Source organism: Aphanomyces invadans, assembly GCF_000520115.1.
Source record: "Aphanomyces invadans strain NJM9701 unplaced genomic scaffold supercont1.36, whole genome shotgun sequence".
NCBI lineage: Eukaryota > Oomycota > Saprolegniomycetes > Saprolegniales > Verrucalvaceae > Aphanomyces > Aphanomyces invadans.
Window position 1 is genome coordinate 236583 of NW_008580181.1, and position 17048 is coordinate 253630.

The following is a 17048-nucleotide window of genomic DNA, read 5'->3' on the forward strand; positions in this document are numbered from 1 at the left end:
TCTTAGTAAGATACTGAAATGACTACATTTCGGGCATTTTACACAGTTTAAATATATTGCCAGTTTAAAGTTTGAAGTTGTACGCATATTAAATTATGGTTTAAATGCCTACATTAATCACTCGGATTCCTCGATTTTTGATTGGATTATGGCAAGCGTTTTTAGCCAATGCAATCGCAGCTTCTTTTTGATGGGACGAAAGCCGCACGCTCCATCCTGGCCCCGACTGCACACGTAACGAATCGTCACATGGTCCAGTCGCTAACATGCTGCGGCCGAGATGCGACGCCGATGGCACGAGATGGCGACGGCTTGGCTAGCAGCTGCGACAGAGCTCGATGTGCACTTCGGGACTCGTCGAATCGAACTTAGAAGAGCTATTGGACTTACTCCGGCGTACTTGCGGGAGTCAGTTCCGCCACCTCATATCCACTCCAGCCAGTCCAGTCGACCGACCGTCAGTCATGTTTGCCCGCATCTCCTCCACTGCTGTCCGCCGCGCCGCCGCCTCGCAAACGCGAGGCTTCCGCAAAGGTACGTACATTGAGCCGGTCATGCGGGTTCACGAGCCCGTGCTCATGTCTATGATTGCCCAGGCAACCCCACCAAGTTTACGGAAAACAAGGCAGACACTGGGTTCAATGCTGTCCTCAATGGTACACTTGCCTTGTCGCCTTCGACGACGTGATGGATGACCGTGCAATGTGGAAACGTAGCCGACAACTCCAAGCACACTAGCAAGGTGATGCACTACACGAGCTACGGCCTCTTGGCGCTCGTCCCTGCCGCGGTCGTGCTGAGCCCGTCTGCGTTGAACACGCCGGTCGACAACTTGCTGGCGGTGCTGATCCCCGTGCACAGCCATATCGGTATCAACAACGCCGTGTCGGACTACGTGCCCAAGAACTTTCAAAAGTTGGTTCGCACGGGTGTCCTCGGCGTGTCAGTCGTCACTTTCTTGGGGCTCATCACCCTCAACGTCACAGGCGCTGGCGTCACCGAGACTGTCAAGTCTCTGTGGCGTGAACCTCCTTCCAAGAAGGCGTCGCATTAAGTAGGTCTCCCTGTGCCGCCCCGATACTCGACTTCGACACTCAGAATCCGTTGAAGCTAGAACGATTTCATCGATATTCTGGACCACTATTCATTGAAACTTTGCCATTTTTCAACACAATTGCTGGCAAAATGCGCAAAACAAAGAGTTGATTCAGGCAGGAAGTACATATATTCCCTTAGCTACATCTGCGACGCTCTGCAGCTCGCGACGCATCCCAGCCACACCACACCATTCTCAACGAATGCCTGCCCGTCGATGTGTCTCGCGCGTGGTCTGCACATGTTTGAGTTGGCGCATGGCTTTGGTCCTCCTTCTCTTCTCCAAAGTGGATGTGGCGTTGGCGCTTGCCCAACGTGCATGCATTGGGTGAATCACCCAACGTGTCACAGTTCCTGCACAAAGTAGTTGCTTCGACTTGCCATGTTGGTGAAGCAGTTCTGGTCCATGAATGCCCGTCGACCTCTGCAGGACCTTATCGAAAGCCCATGGGCCGTCCGTATGCGTCAAAATGCGCAGCTTCCTTTATGTACACAGGTGCTATAGGTTGGCGTATGATCACGGAAGAGTTGAGCACGCTAGTGTTGTCATTGCGCGGCGCGAGACGAGTCAGTTGCAGAAGGCTCTGGACGTTTTGGTAGCAGCACTTTGGCTTCACCGGAGATGGCAACGTCTCCATGGTGGTCCAAGCACCGTGTCGCGCACACAACGAGGCGCATGCGCGCTTTGACTTGGACGACTTGAATCTCGGCACGCACGGCGTCGCCAACCAGGATCGGTTTGTGGAAGCGGACGTCTTGCGAAACATACACGGCGCCGGGAAACGTTGCGCCGAAGATCGTCGGAAAAAGACTTGTGCAGAGGATCCCATGGACGATTGGTTTGCCAAACGTTGTCGTCGCAGCAAACGCTGCATCCACGTGCAATGGATTTGTATCGCCTGACAAAGCAGCGAAAGACTCGACGTCGCCAGCACGAAAGACATGGTCGATCGAGGCCGTCACGCCCACCTCTGGCAGCGTTCCATGTGGAACCTGCATGTGCATAAACTCGTTATGGGGTGAAGGAATGATGCATGCATCATCTACCTTTGTCAAGTCACCGACAACACGGATTGCCTGCCGCAGCGCCATCGTCCGACGCATAGTATACTATGTCGTCATCGGATTGGCGGCATTTCTTGATTTCGTCCAACATGATTGGATATATTGCTTGATCAATACCATTCATTGGCTGAAATCTTTATCAAGTGACCAATCAAGTTACATTAACTTCCCATCGATTTTGAAATCGATAAAATTATTGTTGTATACTATTTTTATCAAGATAACCAATAGAAAATTGATATTCTATCAAATATTTGATGTCGACATTTATTCCCTGGGCGTAGCGGCTACAGGTCGTCATCCGCCACGATGCACTGCATCGCGCCGCCCTCGGAAGGGGTCATGTGCAGTCGCTGCAGTACTGCGTCGACCACATGACTTCGCTCGATGGGTGTGAACTCAGTCTACATACCACGTTGAGCATCCCTTGCATGCCGTGACCATCCACGTACCAAAGGTTTGTTGACGCTGTGCAGCAGCTTTGGACTCACTTCAATGGCTTGCATGCTCTCGGTGTCTGTGTTGAACACGTCGAGCACGACGCTGTTTCGGGTCGGGTTGTACGCCACCGCCAACGACAGCGACTGGCCATCGACCAGCTTGACCCCTTGGTACCACAGATGGTCTTGGTGGCTTTCGTTTGCGCCACCATACGTTGGTTTGGTAGATGACATTGTAGACGCTTGGATGTTCTTGGGTGCCATAGCGACGTACGGCTGGCTCACTTTGCGTCGGTCGATCGTGCCCGGTGCATTCACCCGCAGCTGCTGAGCCGTTTGTCCACGTTTCATGGGGGGATTCTGGCCGGTTTCGATTGCCAGGTCACTCACAAACCGCTCCTTGAGCGTGCGGCCATTCGAGAGCACAGTCGTGGTGGGGTCTTCTTCCTGCCACTTCGGTTTTGGCACGGGTTTAAGCATAGTTAGTGGCAGCGTCTTGGCGCTGACTTCAGCAGTCTTGGCTGTGGGGGATCTCGGCGGCGACAGCGCCGCCGTCGTCGACGCCGCCATCATGGCTTTCCACACCTGCTGTTGTTGTGATAACTTGGCGTACATGTCTGAAGCAATTCCTTTGTGCTGGTGCAGGAGGTCTTGGAAAAAAGTTTCCTTGAGCTGGAGTTCGAGTCCAACTTGATCACGGTCGGCCACAGCATCCATGAGTCGCATCTTGAGAATATTGGCGTCCTTGTCGTTGTTCACCGCAGCGTCTGGTGCGGCGCTGCGCCTCATGAACGCAAGGACTTCCATGGCGCGCTCACGGTGCGTCGCCGCCAGCATCGACAGCGTCGAATTGGCATGGGCCAAGAACTGTTGAAACTGCATGCGTGCGTGCTCGTTGGTCTTTTCAATGCTCTCGACGCACCACGCCGCGAGCTCCATATCAGGTCGCCACTCCACAGCGTGCCACGTCACCTGGACATGCACCAGATGTCACATGCGTCCATCCTGCCGACAGGGTTCAAGGCAGAGAGCTCGGATGTATACCTCGAACGGAAGAAATGGCGCGAGGTCCTTCTGCAGCGCATCGAAGGATCCAATCACGTACTCTTTCATTCGTTTCAGCTCCTTGATGCACCCAAGGATGGCATGACTCAATTCCGTCGGCATCGTCGACGCCTTGGGGGTCGCCGGAGTCAGGAGCTGCGTTACGGAGCGAATGGCTCCGTACACCAACTCCATCAGCATGCGATCGCGGTCGACGTATCGCGCAAAGAACGCTGCTTTCTCGCTATTGTCCTTGCGACTGTGGGCGTCCGCAGCTTGCGCCTACAAGCTAGACAGTGAGCCATGAACCACATCTAGCCCATGCCGTATACTGCTACTGTTCGCAGCCACATGCAGGACAAACACGCGCACGCTGCTTCCATGCACAACTCCTCAACCACAGACATGTACTTCTAACGTCTGCAGCCACTGCATGCGCTGGCAGCGGGGTGCGCCAGTGCCGCTTCCATACCTCAAGCGCGCGGTGAATCGTGTCCATGATCGCGTCGTAGTCGGCTTGTTCCTTCAGCTTGATCGCTCGTGCGTTTGTCAGGTCCCGCTGCAATGCTTCCAACTGCGCTGCCATCGAGCGCTGCAGATCATCGTACTGCCGCGCGCTAGCCGTCATGAGATCTTCAACTTGTAGTGCGCGGGCGCGGTCGAGGGCTGCCAGCGCTTGCGCTGCTGCCCGCTCGGCGTCTTGGCGTTTCTATGGCCAGACACACCATCGGTTGGTTAAAGCACACAACGAAGTCTTTCTCCCCAATGCAAACTCGACGACTTGAGTTCAAACAAAACTATGCGTGGCGACGACACGCACCGTGTCATGGTCCCGGTGAAGCGCGTCCATCGCGAGAGCCGCTTCGCGATGAAGCGTCGCCACGGCCGCCGTATGCGCCGCGACGTCTTGTTCATGGGCCAGTTTTCGCCGATGGAACGCCGCTTCAAAGTCCTTTCCGTCCTGGAGCTTACGATCGAGCGCATCAAAAAAGAGCTGCGGGTTGGTGGAAGTAAACAAGGCCAGTCCGTGCTTGGAACCCACGGCAGCTACGCGCATCTACAACCAGCCAGCCAGCCCCATGATCCAACAAACTGCATCGACCGAATGGCCACCGCACCTCGAGGTCCTGTAGCGCCTGCCGCACCGCGTCCAAATTGCCTGTAAGCGCGTTGTTGTTGGCCTCGATGGCCATCTTGGCCCGCACCAGGTCGCGGTGCTTGACTGCCAATTCCAAGTACGTCTGGACGACAGTCACGATGTCTTCCGTCGCGCAAAGCTCGGCGTTGCCGTCGGTGCCACAGCCGAGAAGAATCGACACGCGGGAGCGCAGCCCATGATAATCCTGAACCCACGCAAGGATGTCGGAGGCGGAGCTCCGCTTCGACGACGCCGGTGCTGCGCCGGGAGACATCGTTGTGGCGTGAACTGGCGGGGCGACTTGCCAAAGTCGTGCGCACTACGTAGGGTGGTGGAGATGAACCAACTTGGCATGGATAACGTCATCGGGACTTGATAACGTCATAGGATGGCATCACATACATCTGCACGAAGGGTTTGATATGCAGCGAGTGCGTCGGTGATGTCCCGAGCCGTGGCCCGCGGCGATGTCAATTCGAGCTGCTTGGCGACTTGTTGGCCGAGATTCACATATTCCGTCAACATTGCGATCACGTCACGCGGTACAATGGTCGTGCCGCCTGGCGTTGTCGTTGCTGGCAGCTGCAGCACGGAGGTAGCATCCCGTCGCAGGGAATGATACTCTTGCATGGTGGCAACAATGCGGGGGACGGTGATGGGGTCGGCTTCTTCCCATACTGCCGCCACGTCCCGTAGTAGCGTTGCATGGGCTTCGACTGTGTTGCCAATTGTGGTGGCCGTTGGTAGCGTACTACCAGCGTCGCCACCGAGGTGGCTGGCCACGCGACCGCGCAGCGTAAACCACTCGGTCACTTCGTCCAGGATCATGCGGCTATCGACATCTTTCTTTGGCACTTTCATCACGCGGGCGACTTGTGTGCGCAGCTGGTCGTACGCATCCACGTGGCGCAACAGTGTCGCGGCGTCGACTTCGCCGGGCTCTGTGGTCAATATCGCCTTGCCTTGACTCAAGCACGCGTGATACGCGTCAAGGTATTGAAAAATCACTGTCGAGTTGGCCTACTCATCCCTTCGTGACCTGGCATTCATGGAAACGAGGCGTCGTACCTCTTGGAGCTGGAACCGATCGCGCGTTTTGTCTTTTAGAACCATATACTCGTCCACGAGCGCAATGACGTCGGCTTCGCGCCACACGCCGTCGGCCAGTCGCAACGCTATCGAGGGTTGGACGCATCAACGAACGATCGGGACGGACGACGAACCTTTCGCAACGTTGACGCGGAAGGACTGCCAAGCTTGCAATGCGTCAAGAATGTCGCTGGACGTTGCAAGGGCGGCTGCGTTGTCGCTGGGCGACGAAGCCTTGGACGGCCTACAGCAATCCCTTCACATCCTGTGCGCCGCACGACTCACGATCGACGTACGTCGTGGCCAACATGGCCGTGGCGTGTTTGCGATGGGCTTGAAAGGTCGAAGCGAAGGCGAGAGCTGCGTCTACGCTCGGCGTGCCGATGTCAGGCACGAGCTGCGCCAACTTCTCGAGCAGGCGCATGTGTTCCTTGGTGTGGAAGATCACTTGGTGAATGTCCCGCGAACTGCTAGCCCATGCAGGCGAAAGTTGCGCCCACAGCGAGTCGTGCTCGTCCACGATGCTTGTCAAGTGTTGCACGTCCAGCCGTTGAGAGCCCACCTACATTGCAACACGTCGCGGTTTATAGAGTGGCCAGCGGGCCCCAGGACAGCAATACACAAGGAATCGCACCTGCACAAACGTTTGGCACTCAATTGCGAGGGCAAGAAGCATTGCCAAGAGCGCATCGACGTCGTCGAGGCTCGCCATGGTTGCCACATGCTCCGCGATGTTTGGATGGAACGTGGGCTGGATCAGCGCGTGCATTCCAGTTTTGATGCGCGTCACGAGAAAGTCCCCCGTGTAACACTGCGCGACATGGGCTTCCAGCGCCGCGACGTCTACAACGACAACATGACGAGATAGAGTCGGGGGCGTATGAAAATGTACTTTGTTTGAGTGACGTGATCGAGGCTTCCGCGGCTTCTGCATCCTGTTTGTGGGCTGCCACAGCCTCCACCAACGCCTTGGCGGCTGTCGTGTGGTCGTTTATGCTGCCCTGTAGCTGCGTTTTCAACGACGCGACCTCTACAGCCCACGTAAGTTTCCGCAATCCAACTGCAGTCAAACCATTCTCGTCCACTCATGGAGTATTCCCGTGGCAAACCAATGCTAACCACACATCGCATGGACCCCAAATGTACCTGCATCCAGTGCAGCGAGGCGAAGACCTGCTGACCTTTCGAGATCGTTGGCCCTCGTCGTCCACTCCAGAATGGTCTGTTTGGCAGTGTCCTGGTCGTGCTCTCCCTGCTGCACGAGCGCTTGGAGCTCGCTGTGATGGGTTGCTGCCTGCGCCATGACAGCCGCCTCCCACGCTGCCGTTCGCTCGGCCATGTGCTTTTCAAACGCGTCAACTTGGGCTTGAATGTCGAGGTTGTACTGGCGGCACTTTTCCGCCATTTGCGTGTCAAACATATCCTCCTGGCGAGCCAGCTTGGTCTCATACGCCGCCTTTTGCTGGAGGAGTTCGGTCTCGAGCGCTTCCTTCTGCGTCACCAGCGCGCCCTCGAGCGCCGCGCGCTGGGTCGTGAGGTCGTGGTCGAAACGTGCTCGCATCGATGTCGTCTCGTCATGGTACTTTGTTTGCCACTCGTGGAGCTGTCCCGTGAGATCAGCGTCCTGGGCAAACAGCCGCGCCTCGTACGCGACGCGCTGGTCCTCCGCGCTGCGCTCATGCGTGGCTTTCTCACGCGCGAGTTCGTCCTCGAGTGTTGACCGGGTGGTCTTCAGTTGACCTTCCAACTCATCACGCTGGACGCGAAGGGAAGATTCGAGGTCGGTGCGCTGCCGCAGCATCTCGGCCTCGTACTCCATCCGCTGGCTCGTGAGCTGTCTCTCCATGGCGTCTTTCTGCTCGGCTAGTTGGCATTCCAACCGGCAGCGCTGGTCTGCGACGTCGGCTTCAAAAACGGTGGCTTGCTGCGCGATTTCACCTTCAAAGCGCTCCTTTTGACGGCTCAGCTCCGCCTCCAGCGTCGTCTGGACAGCAGTGAGGCGACCCTCCAATGCAGCTTTGGTTTCACGGTGTTCACGTTCGAGGGTGTCTCGAGTCGTACGCAGCGTGGATTCGTACAAGGCCTTTTGCACCGCCGCTTCGCCCTCCAGCGTCTCGCGCGTTGTTCGGAGCTCTGTTTCTAGCCGCAACTTCGTGTCGGCAAGCTCCCCTTCGAGCCTGGCTTTAGTCGTCGCGAGAGCCGATTCCAACTCGGCGCGCTGGGTGGCCACGTCGAGCTCGTACCGCTCCTTCCGCTGCCGAATCGTGGCGTCGTACCGCTCGCGTTGCTGAGCAATGACCGCTTCGTAGCCTGCACGTAGCTTGTCAAGTTGGCCTTCCAACTCCGTTTTCACAGCGGCTAATTGAGCGTCAAAGGTGGCGCGCGTCGCGGCTTCCCGGGCAACGGTTTCTGCAGCTTGGTCCCGCAGCTGACCCTCGAGTATCTCGCGCTGGTGTTCGTTCAGGCACTCCAACCGCACGCGCTGTTCGACGAGCTGATCTTCATACGACTGCTTGGATTCCTTGAGCTGCGCCGTCAACGTCTCCCTTTGGTACTGCAGCTTGGCTTCAAGCTCAAGCCTGTGGCGCTGGGTCTCTTCCGCAGTGGCCGCGACTTGGGCGGCATGGGATTCCTCCAGCGAGGCCAAGTCGTATTGCGCTTGCTTGGCGAAGGCGGCGTGTTGGGCACGTAACTCGGTCGTGGCTTTAGTGTGGTCTTCCTGCAGCGCGGCGACGAGTGTCCCATGCGCCGCCTCAGCCTTGGCAAGACATGCTGCGTGGTCCGCGCGCAACTGAGCTACGAAAACCGTGTGCCGATTCACCAACGATTCCTGAGCGGCGGCAGCAGCAGCCAGCGCATATGCCGCGCCTCTGATCTCTTCGTCGAGCATTCCATGCTGATGTCGCAACATCCTGGCGTCCTCCGCTGCGCCTGCTCGAACTTGTGCGAGCTCTTCGTGGAGCTGCGTGCGCTCCAGTGTGAGTTTCGTGCGGATTTCTTGTAGCTGGGCAATCGTCGCGGCCGCTGCCGTCCGTTCCTACAAAGACGAGTGGTTGTAAGAGCTTTCGTTCGTTTTGGACAGTTTGCACGTCCACAGTGGTTTGGGCGTCGAGTCAAGGAGCTGAATGTACCTGCTGCAACACGCTCTGCACTTTGGACAGTTCCATTTCAGACGATTCCTGGAGAGTAGTGAGCTGCGCGAGCGCCGCCGCGCGCTCCTACAAGTTGGTGAGGTTCCATGGCTCGGTAAAAAGATCGACGTACGAGCTGAATTTGGCCCTTCAAGCGGCTCACTTCGATCTCAAACACATCTTCTTTTCCCTTGAGTTGCAGCTGGAACTGCGCCATCTCGCGCTGCCGTTCATCATGCGCAGTTTGGCGCCGCTGGTTGGCCTGTTCCGCGTTCATCTTGAGCTGGATTTCGAGTAAGTGAATGCGTTCTTCTTGCTGCTCTAGCGCCTCGGTCCGCTCTGCGACTTTGGCTTCGTAGTCAGCGGCCGTGGCCGCGGCCTGGCCCTTGCAATCGGCAAACGACGTGTTCGTCTCGTCCAAGATGTGTTGAAGGGCCGCGAGGGTCGCCGCGGCATCTTCCGACGCTTCACGAAGTACCTGATTGCGCTCCGCCAGCTCCAGACCTCGTTCGTCTAGCGTCGCTTTGGCCCATGCTGCCAGTTCCCGCAAGGCCTGGGCGTGACTTGCCTCGTCCATTCTGTGGCGCAGGCAAAGCCCAATGTAGTTGTCTTCGAGTGTGGCAAATGCTTTGCGCAATTGGAGCAGCGTCGCGTCCAAGTCGGCCGCACGAGTCATTTGCGCATCCAGGTCCGTTTCTAACTGCGATTTCGCCGCGACGAGGCTTTCTTGCGTCGCCCGCATCGCTTCGATCACACCAATATGGACGGCTATCACGGCCTGGTTCGTTTCAATTTGACCACGCAACTCGGTCGACATGGACTCGAACGACGCTTTGAGCGCCGCAATTTCTGCGTCGCGGGCGGCCACGAGGGTGTCGCGCTTCGCCAGCCGTTCGTTCAAGGAGGTAATGTCCTTGTCCTGGCGACTACTCACGTCGTCAAGGCCATGAATCTTGGTCTGGAGGAGCTCGACAATCGACCTACACCCACATGGATGTGACGCAACAACGACTTGCACGATAGATATCGGGGCCATCTCCATCCCCAATTACGACTTTTCTCGTACCGGTTCTTGAGATGCTGGATCTCGGCGGCTCGGCACGTTGCTTCGAGCTTTGAAATGTACGCGCTCTGGTCGTCGACGGTGCGGGTCAACGTCTTGAGCTGCGCCGCTTGCAAGTCGATCGTTGTAAAGTCTGCCAAGTGCGCGACCGTGTTGGCGACAATCGACTCTTCCTGGCGATGAATGAGCTTTGCTTGGGCGTCAATTCGCTCTTTGTGCATCTACCGAGACCGTCGAGATTATGCCCGATAGACGGCCATGCGCTTCCAATTTGAACGCTGCTCGCACCTTTGTGATGGCGCGGTGTTCGCTCTGCTCGGTTTCGTGCGCCGCCTTGGCGGCATCCCACTTGGACTGCTGCCGCTTGAATGCCGCGATGGTCTTCTCATGGCCTTTGATCACTGCCATCAATTCGTCCTGTTTGTCTTGGCCCTGCTTGATCTCTCGGCGGAGCTGGTCGACGTTGAACACGTAGCCATGCATCTCCTCCTTGTATGCATGCAGCGTGCCTTTCTGGTCGGCGCACTTGTTTTCGAGCGACCTGCACGGCGTATTCGACGAAGTCAGCGCCCGTGACAAATGCCATGCACACAGCACGTACGCAATCGTCGTGCGGGCCTGTGCAAGCGCGGTTTCGGTGGCCGCGATATGCTTGGACTGGTTTGCCATTGAGATTTCGTGCTGGCTGACGACGTCGCGGGCAGTCGCGAGCTCCGCCTTGGTCACATCCAGGTCGTCCACGTGCTTGGCAAGTGTATCGACAGCGCGCTGGTGCTGCATCTGGCTTTGCCGCAGACTGTGTTCGGTGGCCGAGAGCACTACAACCGCCTTGAGCAGCCATGCCAAAGAAGGACCCAAGATGGTGTCACCAACGAGCGGTTTGTTCATACCGTCGCGCGTCGTTTGCAGCTCGGCGACGTGCGCTGCAATGACCTTGTCGCGGGACTCGACTTCATGCGTAAAGTACTGCACCGTTTGCGTCAAAGTCTCAGACAACTTGGCGCGTTCGCGTTCATTCGCGGCCAACTCGGCGGCTTTGGCGACCAGCAACGCCTCAAACTCGACCTTTTCCGCGCTCCACGCTTGCTTTTCTTGCACGCTGCAAACAACAGACCGACGTCGTCAGGATCGGCTCACAGCACGAACGCACGAATTCACTGCACGACTCAATCCAGCATCGTACCTGGCGCGGCGCTTGGCCACAATGTCGGCTTCCATGTTGGCGATCTCGGAGCTACCGTGGCATGCCACTCAAGGTCGATGACGTCGGCGCAGATAACGTACCTCGCCTGCTTGAAGAACATGCGTTCCTTCGCGTTGTTGGCGTATATCGCATCAGCGTGCCCTTCGGCGGCCTGGCCGAGTTGCCGGAGTTTGTCCACTTCGGCCTCCAGCAACGACATGTCCACTTCGTACGCTGGATTGAGCAGCGTTGACGACGTTGGGTCGTACAACTGCCCTGGACTTGGCACGGACGACGTCGGCGACGACGGCGACAGAGACTGGTGGTGGTGGTTCGGATCTTCGAGCTTCCGTGCGCGCAAACTATGTCCTTTCGGCTGTTTGGAAGGAGTCGTGGGGGCCATGAGTGTCACGGGTTTCGTTGGCGCCGCGAGAGTGCTGTCGAGACCGAGAATTGGTGTCAGCGCGAGCGGGGTCTGCTGTGGTGACGACGACTCGGCTCCAGCGGACGGAGATTCGAGAAGAAGCTTCGGAGGACGGCGTGGAGTGACGTCGCCGCCGTCGGTGGTTGCCGTTGTCGACAGCTTGGGGAGATTCACAGCCCGCTTCTCATTTGCTTTCTTCATCTTCCTGCGGGTGATGCGTGTCCGACGCCGCCTTGGGCCCTGCCCATCGGTTGTCGACTGTTACAAGTGGCCGTCAGTTACACCCAAACATAGCGTGAAACCGATTCGAGTCCAGTGTGTGTGGGACAACAGCCACACGCCTCCACGAATGGCGTCGGGAAGAGGGCTGCACGATGGCGCATATCCCTTGTAGGCTCTGATATCGCCGTGCACGTCGAGGAGATTTCTTGTAAGGAATGACGTGGTCCATGCGTGTGTGGCGCTCGCCAAGCCACCATGGCTATACGCGCCACCACCACTTGACTACACCGCCAGAACAGGATGACGCTAGTTTGGACATGATATCCCGTTTCCTCCAACGCCATTCGGCAAAACTCGCGTTGGTGTTTCGATGACCACGTTCGAAGGCTAGCCACATCGCCACGTGCGCTCAACCAACCCGCTGGAGTACTACACGCATTACATCTTCGTCCATGTAATGCCCGGACACGCCCGTTGGAGAAGCTTTGCGGACACAGTCCAATGCGCCTCGGGCAAGGCAAGTCATGCCTGCAGCAGACGTCTCTTTGAATCATCACTGGAATCTTCGCGTTTGTTCGGTCTTGAAACGCCCAGACCCACGTCGTGACGGTTCGTTATTCGACTTTACTTCGCGAGGAAGGGCACGATGGCCGCTACCACCGACGCCAGCACGATGGCTTCTCCAAGCAGTCCATTGAAAGGACAACATGCAAAGCACCCCCCCAATCGCCTCTCTGGCGTCGTCATCTTTAACCTTGCGCTGCCTTTCGCAGTCTTTGGGCTCGCGTCGCAGTTCACGACGACCCTGAACGCCATGATCTTGTACACGCTGCCGCCGCTAGGCAAGTGCGTGTACGAGCTCGTGCGAGAGCGCCATGTCGACTACATCTCGATGCTGCAGCTGGCCATCACCGGGATAGCGATTGCGGTCATGATGTACACGGACGATCCTCGTGTCGTTTTATTGAAGGACATCGTGCCGCCCATGATCTTCGCGGTCGTCCTTGTCGGGTCCGCACTGTGGCCGAATGGAGTGAATTTGGTCTGGCTGGCGTTTCGCGGATGGTACGATGCCACCCACAACGACGTTGCGCGAGTGGACCACATATGGCGGACAGATTCCGTGGTCCGTCGCCGCTTCCGCGCCATCGCCATCATTGTTGGCCTCGTCGTCTTGGCCGAAGACAGCGTTCGCCTCTACTTTGTCTATACTGCGCCGCTGTCCACGATGATCGTAGCCAGCCCCATTGCAGGCATCACGACCGGCGTTTTCTTGACGCTGTGGATCGTCTGCTCCATCCAAGCCATTCCGACACTCACCAAAGACTCGTCCGTGGCGACAGAAACATCCTCGCTCCTTGCGTAAGCCTTTTCAGTGCCGACGAATTCCTTGATTTAGTTGATGGAGCATGTAATCTCTGACCAAGAGCAATTCCAAGCGCAGTGTCATGTAGCTCGTGTCGTGATCAGGAACGCGCGCAGTTGTCTACCCTCTGCTCGCTATTCACCCAACTGAATGGATCGGCACCAGCTCCATGACAATTCGTAGGTACAGCTCAAAAGCAGGTCCGCCGCTGTCGACGCAACAGCGCGAATAGCAACCGCCATGGGTGCATGCGACGACTGCCGACTGCTCCAATCGCGATGTTGTGGGTTGAAGTGGAGAAACTGCGCAGTCCCTGTGACGTCAGCGCCTAGCGTCTGGCCTGCACAACACTTTGTCTCCACTTACACCCTTGTGCAGAGTCACAAGTTATCACATCGATCACGCACACGGCGAGCACACCATCTCGATCGACGGAGTTGCGGCGCCTGCTTCTATCCATCTGCAATCGGTGCGGGGTATGCACAGACAACGGGCCTCCGTCATAGGCGAATGAATTCTCTGTGCCATCGTAGCTCTTGTTGGAGACTCTGGAATGACGATGCGTGAAAACAAACTGGACATGATGCGAGGTCCATTCAACGCGTTTATTCGCGCAAGACTGCCTGGATGACGCCACGCTTGCCATTGATGCGCCATAGCGGGTCCTCCACGTTCAGTTTGGCTTCGACTTCTCGGGCGATCCCTACAACCGGGTCCGACTTCATTGTGCGCAAGGCCACAAATGACGTAGGGAAGAACGGCGCGGCGGTTGAGAGCGGCGTCGTCGCGGGCCAGAGCCGATCGCCAAGGAACCGACGGTAATTGGCGTCGCCTTTCGAGATGACGAGGCCGGCGGTCGCGAGCGTCGCGCGGACGTCGTCCGGGAGTTCAAAGTAGAACCGGTATTGATTCCACACGGCGTGCGACTGCGGGATCAATCGGTGGTCTGGAGAGAAGTGGTGTTAGCACCGAGGAGGCGACGCACGACAACATACTGTCGACGTGCGCTTGGAGCCGCGCCGCCAGCGCCCGCACATGCGACGATCGTGTGGGTAGACCCATAAGTTGAATAGTTTCCAACACATCTTGGGGTGTGGCGTCCGAAATATAGGTTGGAGCTGCCTTTGTGTGGAGGAGAATCAATGGCGTCCAGTTCTATAGTGCGACAGGCAGGATGCACGCGTCATCGTTGGGTGATCGCGCCAGACGGGTTGTCATGGACGACGGCACACGTACGTGGGTGAGGAGGTGGTCCGCGAGCGCCAGATCGAGCAGGATTTCCGTGCCGCAGTTGTCATTGATGAAGTGGACGGGCTTGGTTGGGTGTGCCGCGAGATGCTGAATCACCTGAACATGTTGTGCAAGCACGCGTCAGTGACGTGTCAACCTGGTGAGGTGTGTTTAGGTAAAACTTACCGCGGCGGAGTCGTCCGCGAGGAGGTAAGCGTCGTCAATGTCGAGAGTCGCGTGGGTTCCGCGAATGGAGTCTTTCACTTGCTTATAGGCACCGTCGGCTTTGTTACCCCACAAACTAAGCTTGAGCAGCACTCCGAGCGACTCTTCTGCGGTCGTGTCGTCGGTCGTGTGATGGAGAGCAGCAGCGGACTCGAGGAGACGCCACGGCGTCGGGTCATTGAGCTCTGCCATCTTCCTACAACATGAAGACACACTGAGTTCGCACCTCCATGCGTGGACCATAAAGAACACGTACTGGCAGTGGTACGGATCTATCCCGTGCACAGCAAACCCCGTCACGTCCAAGACGACGCGAAACAAGTAAGCTTCAGCAAAGAACCACGCCGCGTTGTGCCATGTCCGCCCTTCTCCATGCTTTTTCCAGTCTTCGTGCCACGTCGGGTCACTCGACGGATCGGACAGCGGCGGAATCGCGCCGTTGGCAGCGACAGAAGCTGCGAGTGCTCGCAGTGCACCAATCGCGTCGGGCGGAAGCGTGTTGTGAGCGTGAGGTTTCGAATTCTGATCGGCCATGTCATTGAGCAGATTCGGCAGGCGCGTCGTCATCGCGTCATATGCGAACGGAACGCTCGGGTTCGTATAGATGAGCGGTTGCGCAAGGAGTACAGGCAGGAAGGCGTCCATGGAATTGTCGCAATGAATCAATGCTGTGGAAACGTCAAATCCGGATACATTAACCGGATTAAGTGTCGCAGCATCTCCGCACCGATGAAATCCATCGCGAACGGGGATGCCGTGTTCTTGGGCATGCCATCCGAAACCACTCGCGCTGCAAACCACACGGTTCATCGACAGTCGAGTCTTCAGCACTGTCTAACGGTGCCGTATTCCCCCCCTTGGAATAGCTTAAGTTGACAATTCGTGAATGCAATTCCACCGATGCAGCACGCATGACTCAGCTCGGGACCAACAAGTTCAGTGGAGAGAATTGGTGGAGGCCCAGTAATTGCTCACGCAGTGCGTATCGTGGTCCCATGACCCAGGTGCCGCGAGGGCAGCTCACCCGCTCTACCAAGATTCATGGGGTACAATCACGAAACCAAGCGAGAGATCATACACGTTAAAGGTAAAAACGGAGCGTTCCCTTGCTCTGTCGGTGCCACGATACCAGCCTAGTAAACTTCGCCGTACTCCATGTCTTCGCCGTCGCCTTCCTGCGTTTCCGCGCTGACTTCTTCGTAGTCCTTCTCAAGGGCTGCCAAGTCTTCGCGCGCTTCCGAGAACTCGCCTTCTTCCATCCCTTCACCCACATACCAGTGCACGAACGCGCGCTTGGCGTACATCAAGTCGAACTTGTGGTCGATGCGGCTAAAGACCTCGGCGATCGCGCTCGTGTTCGAGATCATGGCCACAGCGCGCTGCACGCGGGCCAAGTCGCCGCCCGGCACCACCGTCGGCGGCTGGTAGTTGATGCCGCACTTGAACCCCGTCGGGCACCAGTCCACAAACTGGATCGTGCGCTTCGTCTTGATCGTCGCCACGGCCGCGTTCACGTCCTTGGGCACTACGTCGCCGCGGTACATCAAGCATGCCGCCATGTACTTGCCATGGCGCGGGTCGCACTTGGCCATCATCGACGCAGGCTCGAAGCAGCTGTTCGTGATCTCCGCCACCGACAGCTGCTCGTGGTACGCCTTCTCCGCCGAGATCACCGGCGCGTACGACGACAGCATAAAGTGGATGCGCGGGTACGGCACCAAGTTGGTCTGGAACTCCGTCACGTCCACGTTCAGCGACCCGTCGAAGCGGAGCGACGTCGTCAGCGACGAGATCACTTGCGCAATCAAACGGTTCAAGTTCGTGTAGCTCGGGCGGTCGATGTCCAACGAGCGCTTGCAAATGTCGTAGATGGCTTCGTTGTCCAGCATGATCGCGACGTCCGTGTGTTCCAAGAGCGAGTGGGTCGACAAAACCGAGTTGTACGGCTCGACAACGGCGGTCGACACTTGGGGAGACGGGTAAATCGTGAACCCGAGCTTCGACTTGCGACCGTAGTCCACCGACAGGCGCTCCAAGAGCAAGCTGCCCAGCCCCGACCCAGTACCACCGCCGACGGCGTTGAACACCATGAAACCTTGCAGACCCGTGCAGTTGTCGGCAAGCTTGCGGATGCGGTCCAGCACGACATCCACCACTTCCTTGCCGATGGTGTAATGACCACGGGCGTAGTTGTTGGCGGCGTCTTCCTTGCCCGAGATGACTTGTTCGGGGTGGTAGAGCTGGCGGTACGTGCCAGTGCGGATTTCATCGCACACAGTGGGTTCCAAGTCGACAAACACGGCACGAGGCACGTGCTTGCCCGACCCGGTCTC

General features: G+C 57.5%; 6 protein-coding genes across 7 annotated transcripts in view; 2 read left to right on the forward strand and 4 right to left on the reverse strand.

The window, feature by feature from the left end:
• Positions 1–1174, forward strand: part of H310_12115 — a 2451-nt gene extending 1277 nt beyond the window's left edge. Inside the window, exons 2-3 of one of the 2 annotated variants that reach the window (XM_008879079.1) lie at positions 597–656; positions 717–1174. In XM_008879079.1, the coding sequence (XP_008877301.1) occupies positions 597–656; positions 717–1054 (398 nt within the window). In that variant the 3' untranslated portion in view covers positions 1055–1174. The remainder of the gene's footprint in view (positions 1–596; positions 657–716) is intronic. The other variant, XM_008879080.1, reaches the window with a different exon arrangement.
• Positions 1175–1206: 32 nt separating this feature from the next.
• H310_12116 (hypothetical protein) lies at positions 1207–2195 on the reverse strand. Its single transcript, XM_008879081.1, has 2 exons — positions 2143–2195; positions 1207–2088 (listed from the first exon to the last, which is right to left on the reverse strand). Exon 2 carries the CDS (start codon positions 2037–2039, stop codon positions 1530–1532), a length of 510 nt encoding a protein of 169 aa, XP_008877303.1. The 5' UTR covers positions 2040–2088; positions 2143–2195; the 3' UTR covers positions 1207–1529.
• Positions 2196–2350: 155 nt separating this feature from the next.
• H310_12117 (hypothetical protein) lies at positions 2351–11931 on the reverse strand. The gene is made up of 21 exons (XM_008879082.1): positions 11350–11931; positions 11249–11299; positions 10956–11164; positions 10667–10883; positions 10354–10606; positions 10069–10286; positions 9136–9982; positions 9003–9089; positions 7018–8908; positions 6764–6901; positions 6506–6714; positions 6168–6433; positions 6006–6115; positions 5851–5957; positions 5185–5802; positions 4763–5101; positions 4465–4701; positions 4117–4353; positions 3645–3926; positions 2613–3572; positions 2351–2564 (listed from the first exon to the last, which is right to left on the reverse strand). Exons 1-21 carry the CDS (start codon positions 11871–11873, stop codon positions 2448–2450), a joined length of 7917 nt encoding a protein of 2638 aa, XP_008877304.1. The 5' UTR covers positions 11874–11931; the 3' UTR covers positions 2351–2447.
• A 580-nt stretch (positions 11932–12511) lies between these two features.
• Positions 12512–13328, forward strand: H310_12118 (hypothetical protein). Its single transcript, XM_008879083.1, has one exon. It carries the CDS (start codon positions 12541–12543, stop codon positions 13258–13260), a length of 720 nt encoding a protein of 239 aa, XP_008877305.1. The 5' UTR covers positions 12512–12540; the 3' UTR covers positions 13261–13328.
• Positions 13329–13780: 452 nt separating this feature from the next.
• Positions 13781–15360, reverse strand: H310_12119 (hypothetical protein; the record flags this gene model as incomplete). Its single annotated transcript, XM_008879084.1, has 5 exons — positions 13781–14206; positions 14256–14415; positions 14497–14607; positions 14677–14911; positions 14972–15360. The coding sequence occupies 5 exons, from the start codon at positions 15358–15360 to the stop codon at positions 13866–13868; spliced, it is 1236 nt and encodes a 411-aa protein (XP_008877306.1). The 3' UTR covers positions 13781–13865.
• Positions 15361–15640: 280 nt separating this feature from the next.
• Positions 15641–16984, reverse strand: H310_12120 (tubulin alpha chain; the record flags this gene model as incomplete). The annotated part of the gene is made up of 2 exons (XM_008879085.1): positions 15641–16918; positions 16966–16984. The coding sequence occupies 2 exons, from the start codon at positions 16982–16984 to the stop codon at positions 15849–15851; spliced, it is 1089 nt and encodes a 362-aa protein (XP_008877307.1). The 3' UTR covers positions 15641–15848.
• Positions 16985–17048: the final 64 nt, after the last annotated feature.

What these genes read in the sequence shown, in the direction of transcription:
- H310_12116 (XM_008879081.1), bottom strand. Translation starts at nt 2,039, where the DNA reads ATGTCTTTCGTGCTGGCGACGTCGAGTCTTTCGCTGCTTTGTCAGGCG.
- H310_12117 (XM_008879082.1), bottom strand. Translation starts at nt 11,873, where the DNA reads ATGAAGAAAGCAAATGAGAAGCGGGCTGTGAATCTCCCCAAGCTGTCG. An exon ending in ATCCAGCATCTCAAGAACCG is followed by an intron (nt 9,983 to 10,068) that starts GTACGAGAAAAG and finishes ATGTGGGTGTAG; the next exon opens with GTCGATTGTCGAGCTCCTCC. An exon ending in CCGCGTCAACGTTGCGAAAG is followed by an intron (nt 5,958 to 6,005) that starts GTTCGTCGTCCG and finishes AACCCTCGATAG; the next exon opens with CGTTGCGACTGGCCGACGGC.
- H310_12118 (XM_008879083.1), top strand. Translation starts at nt 12,541, where the DNA reads ATGGCCGCTACCACCGACGCCAGCACGATGGCTTCTCCAAGCAGTCCA.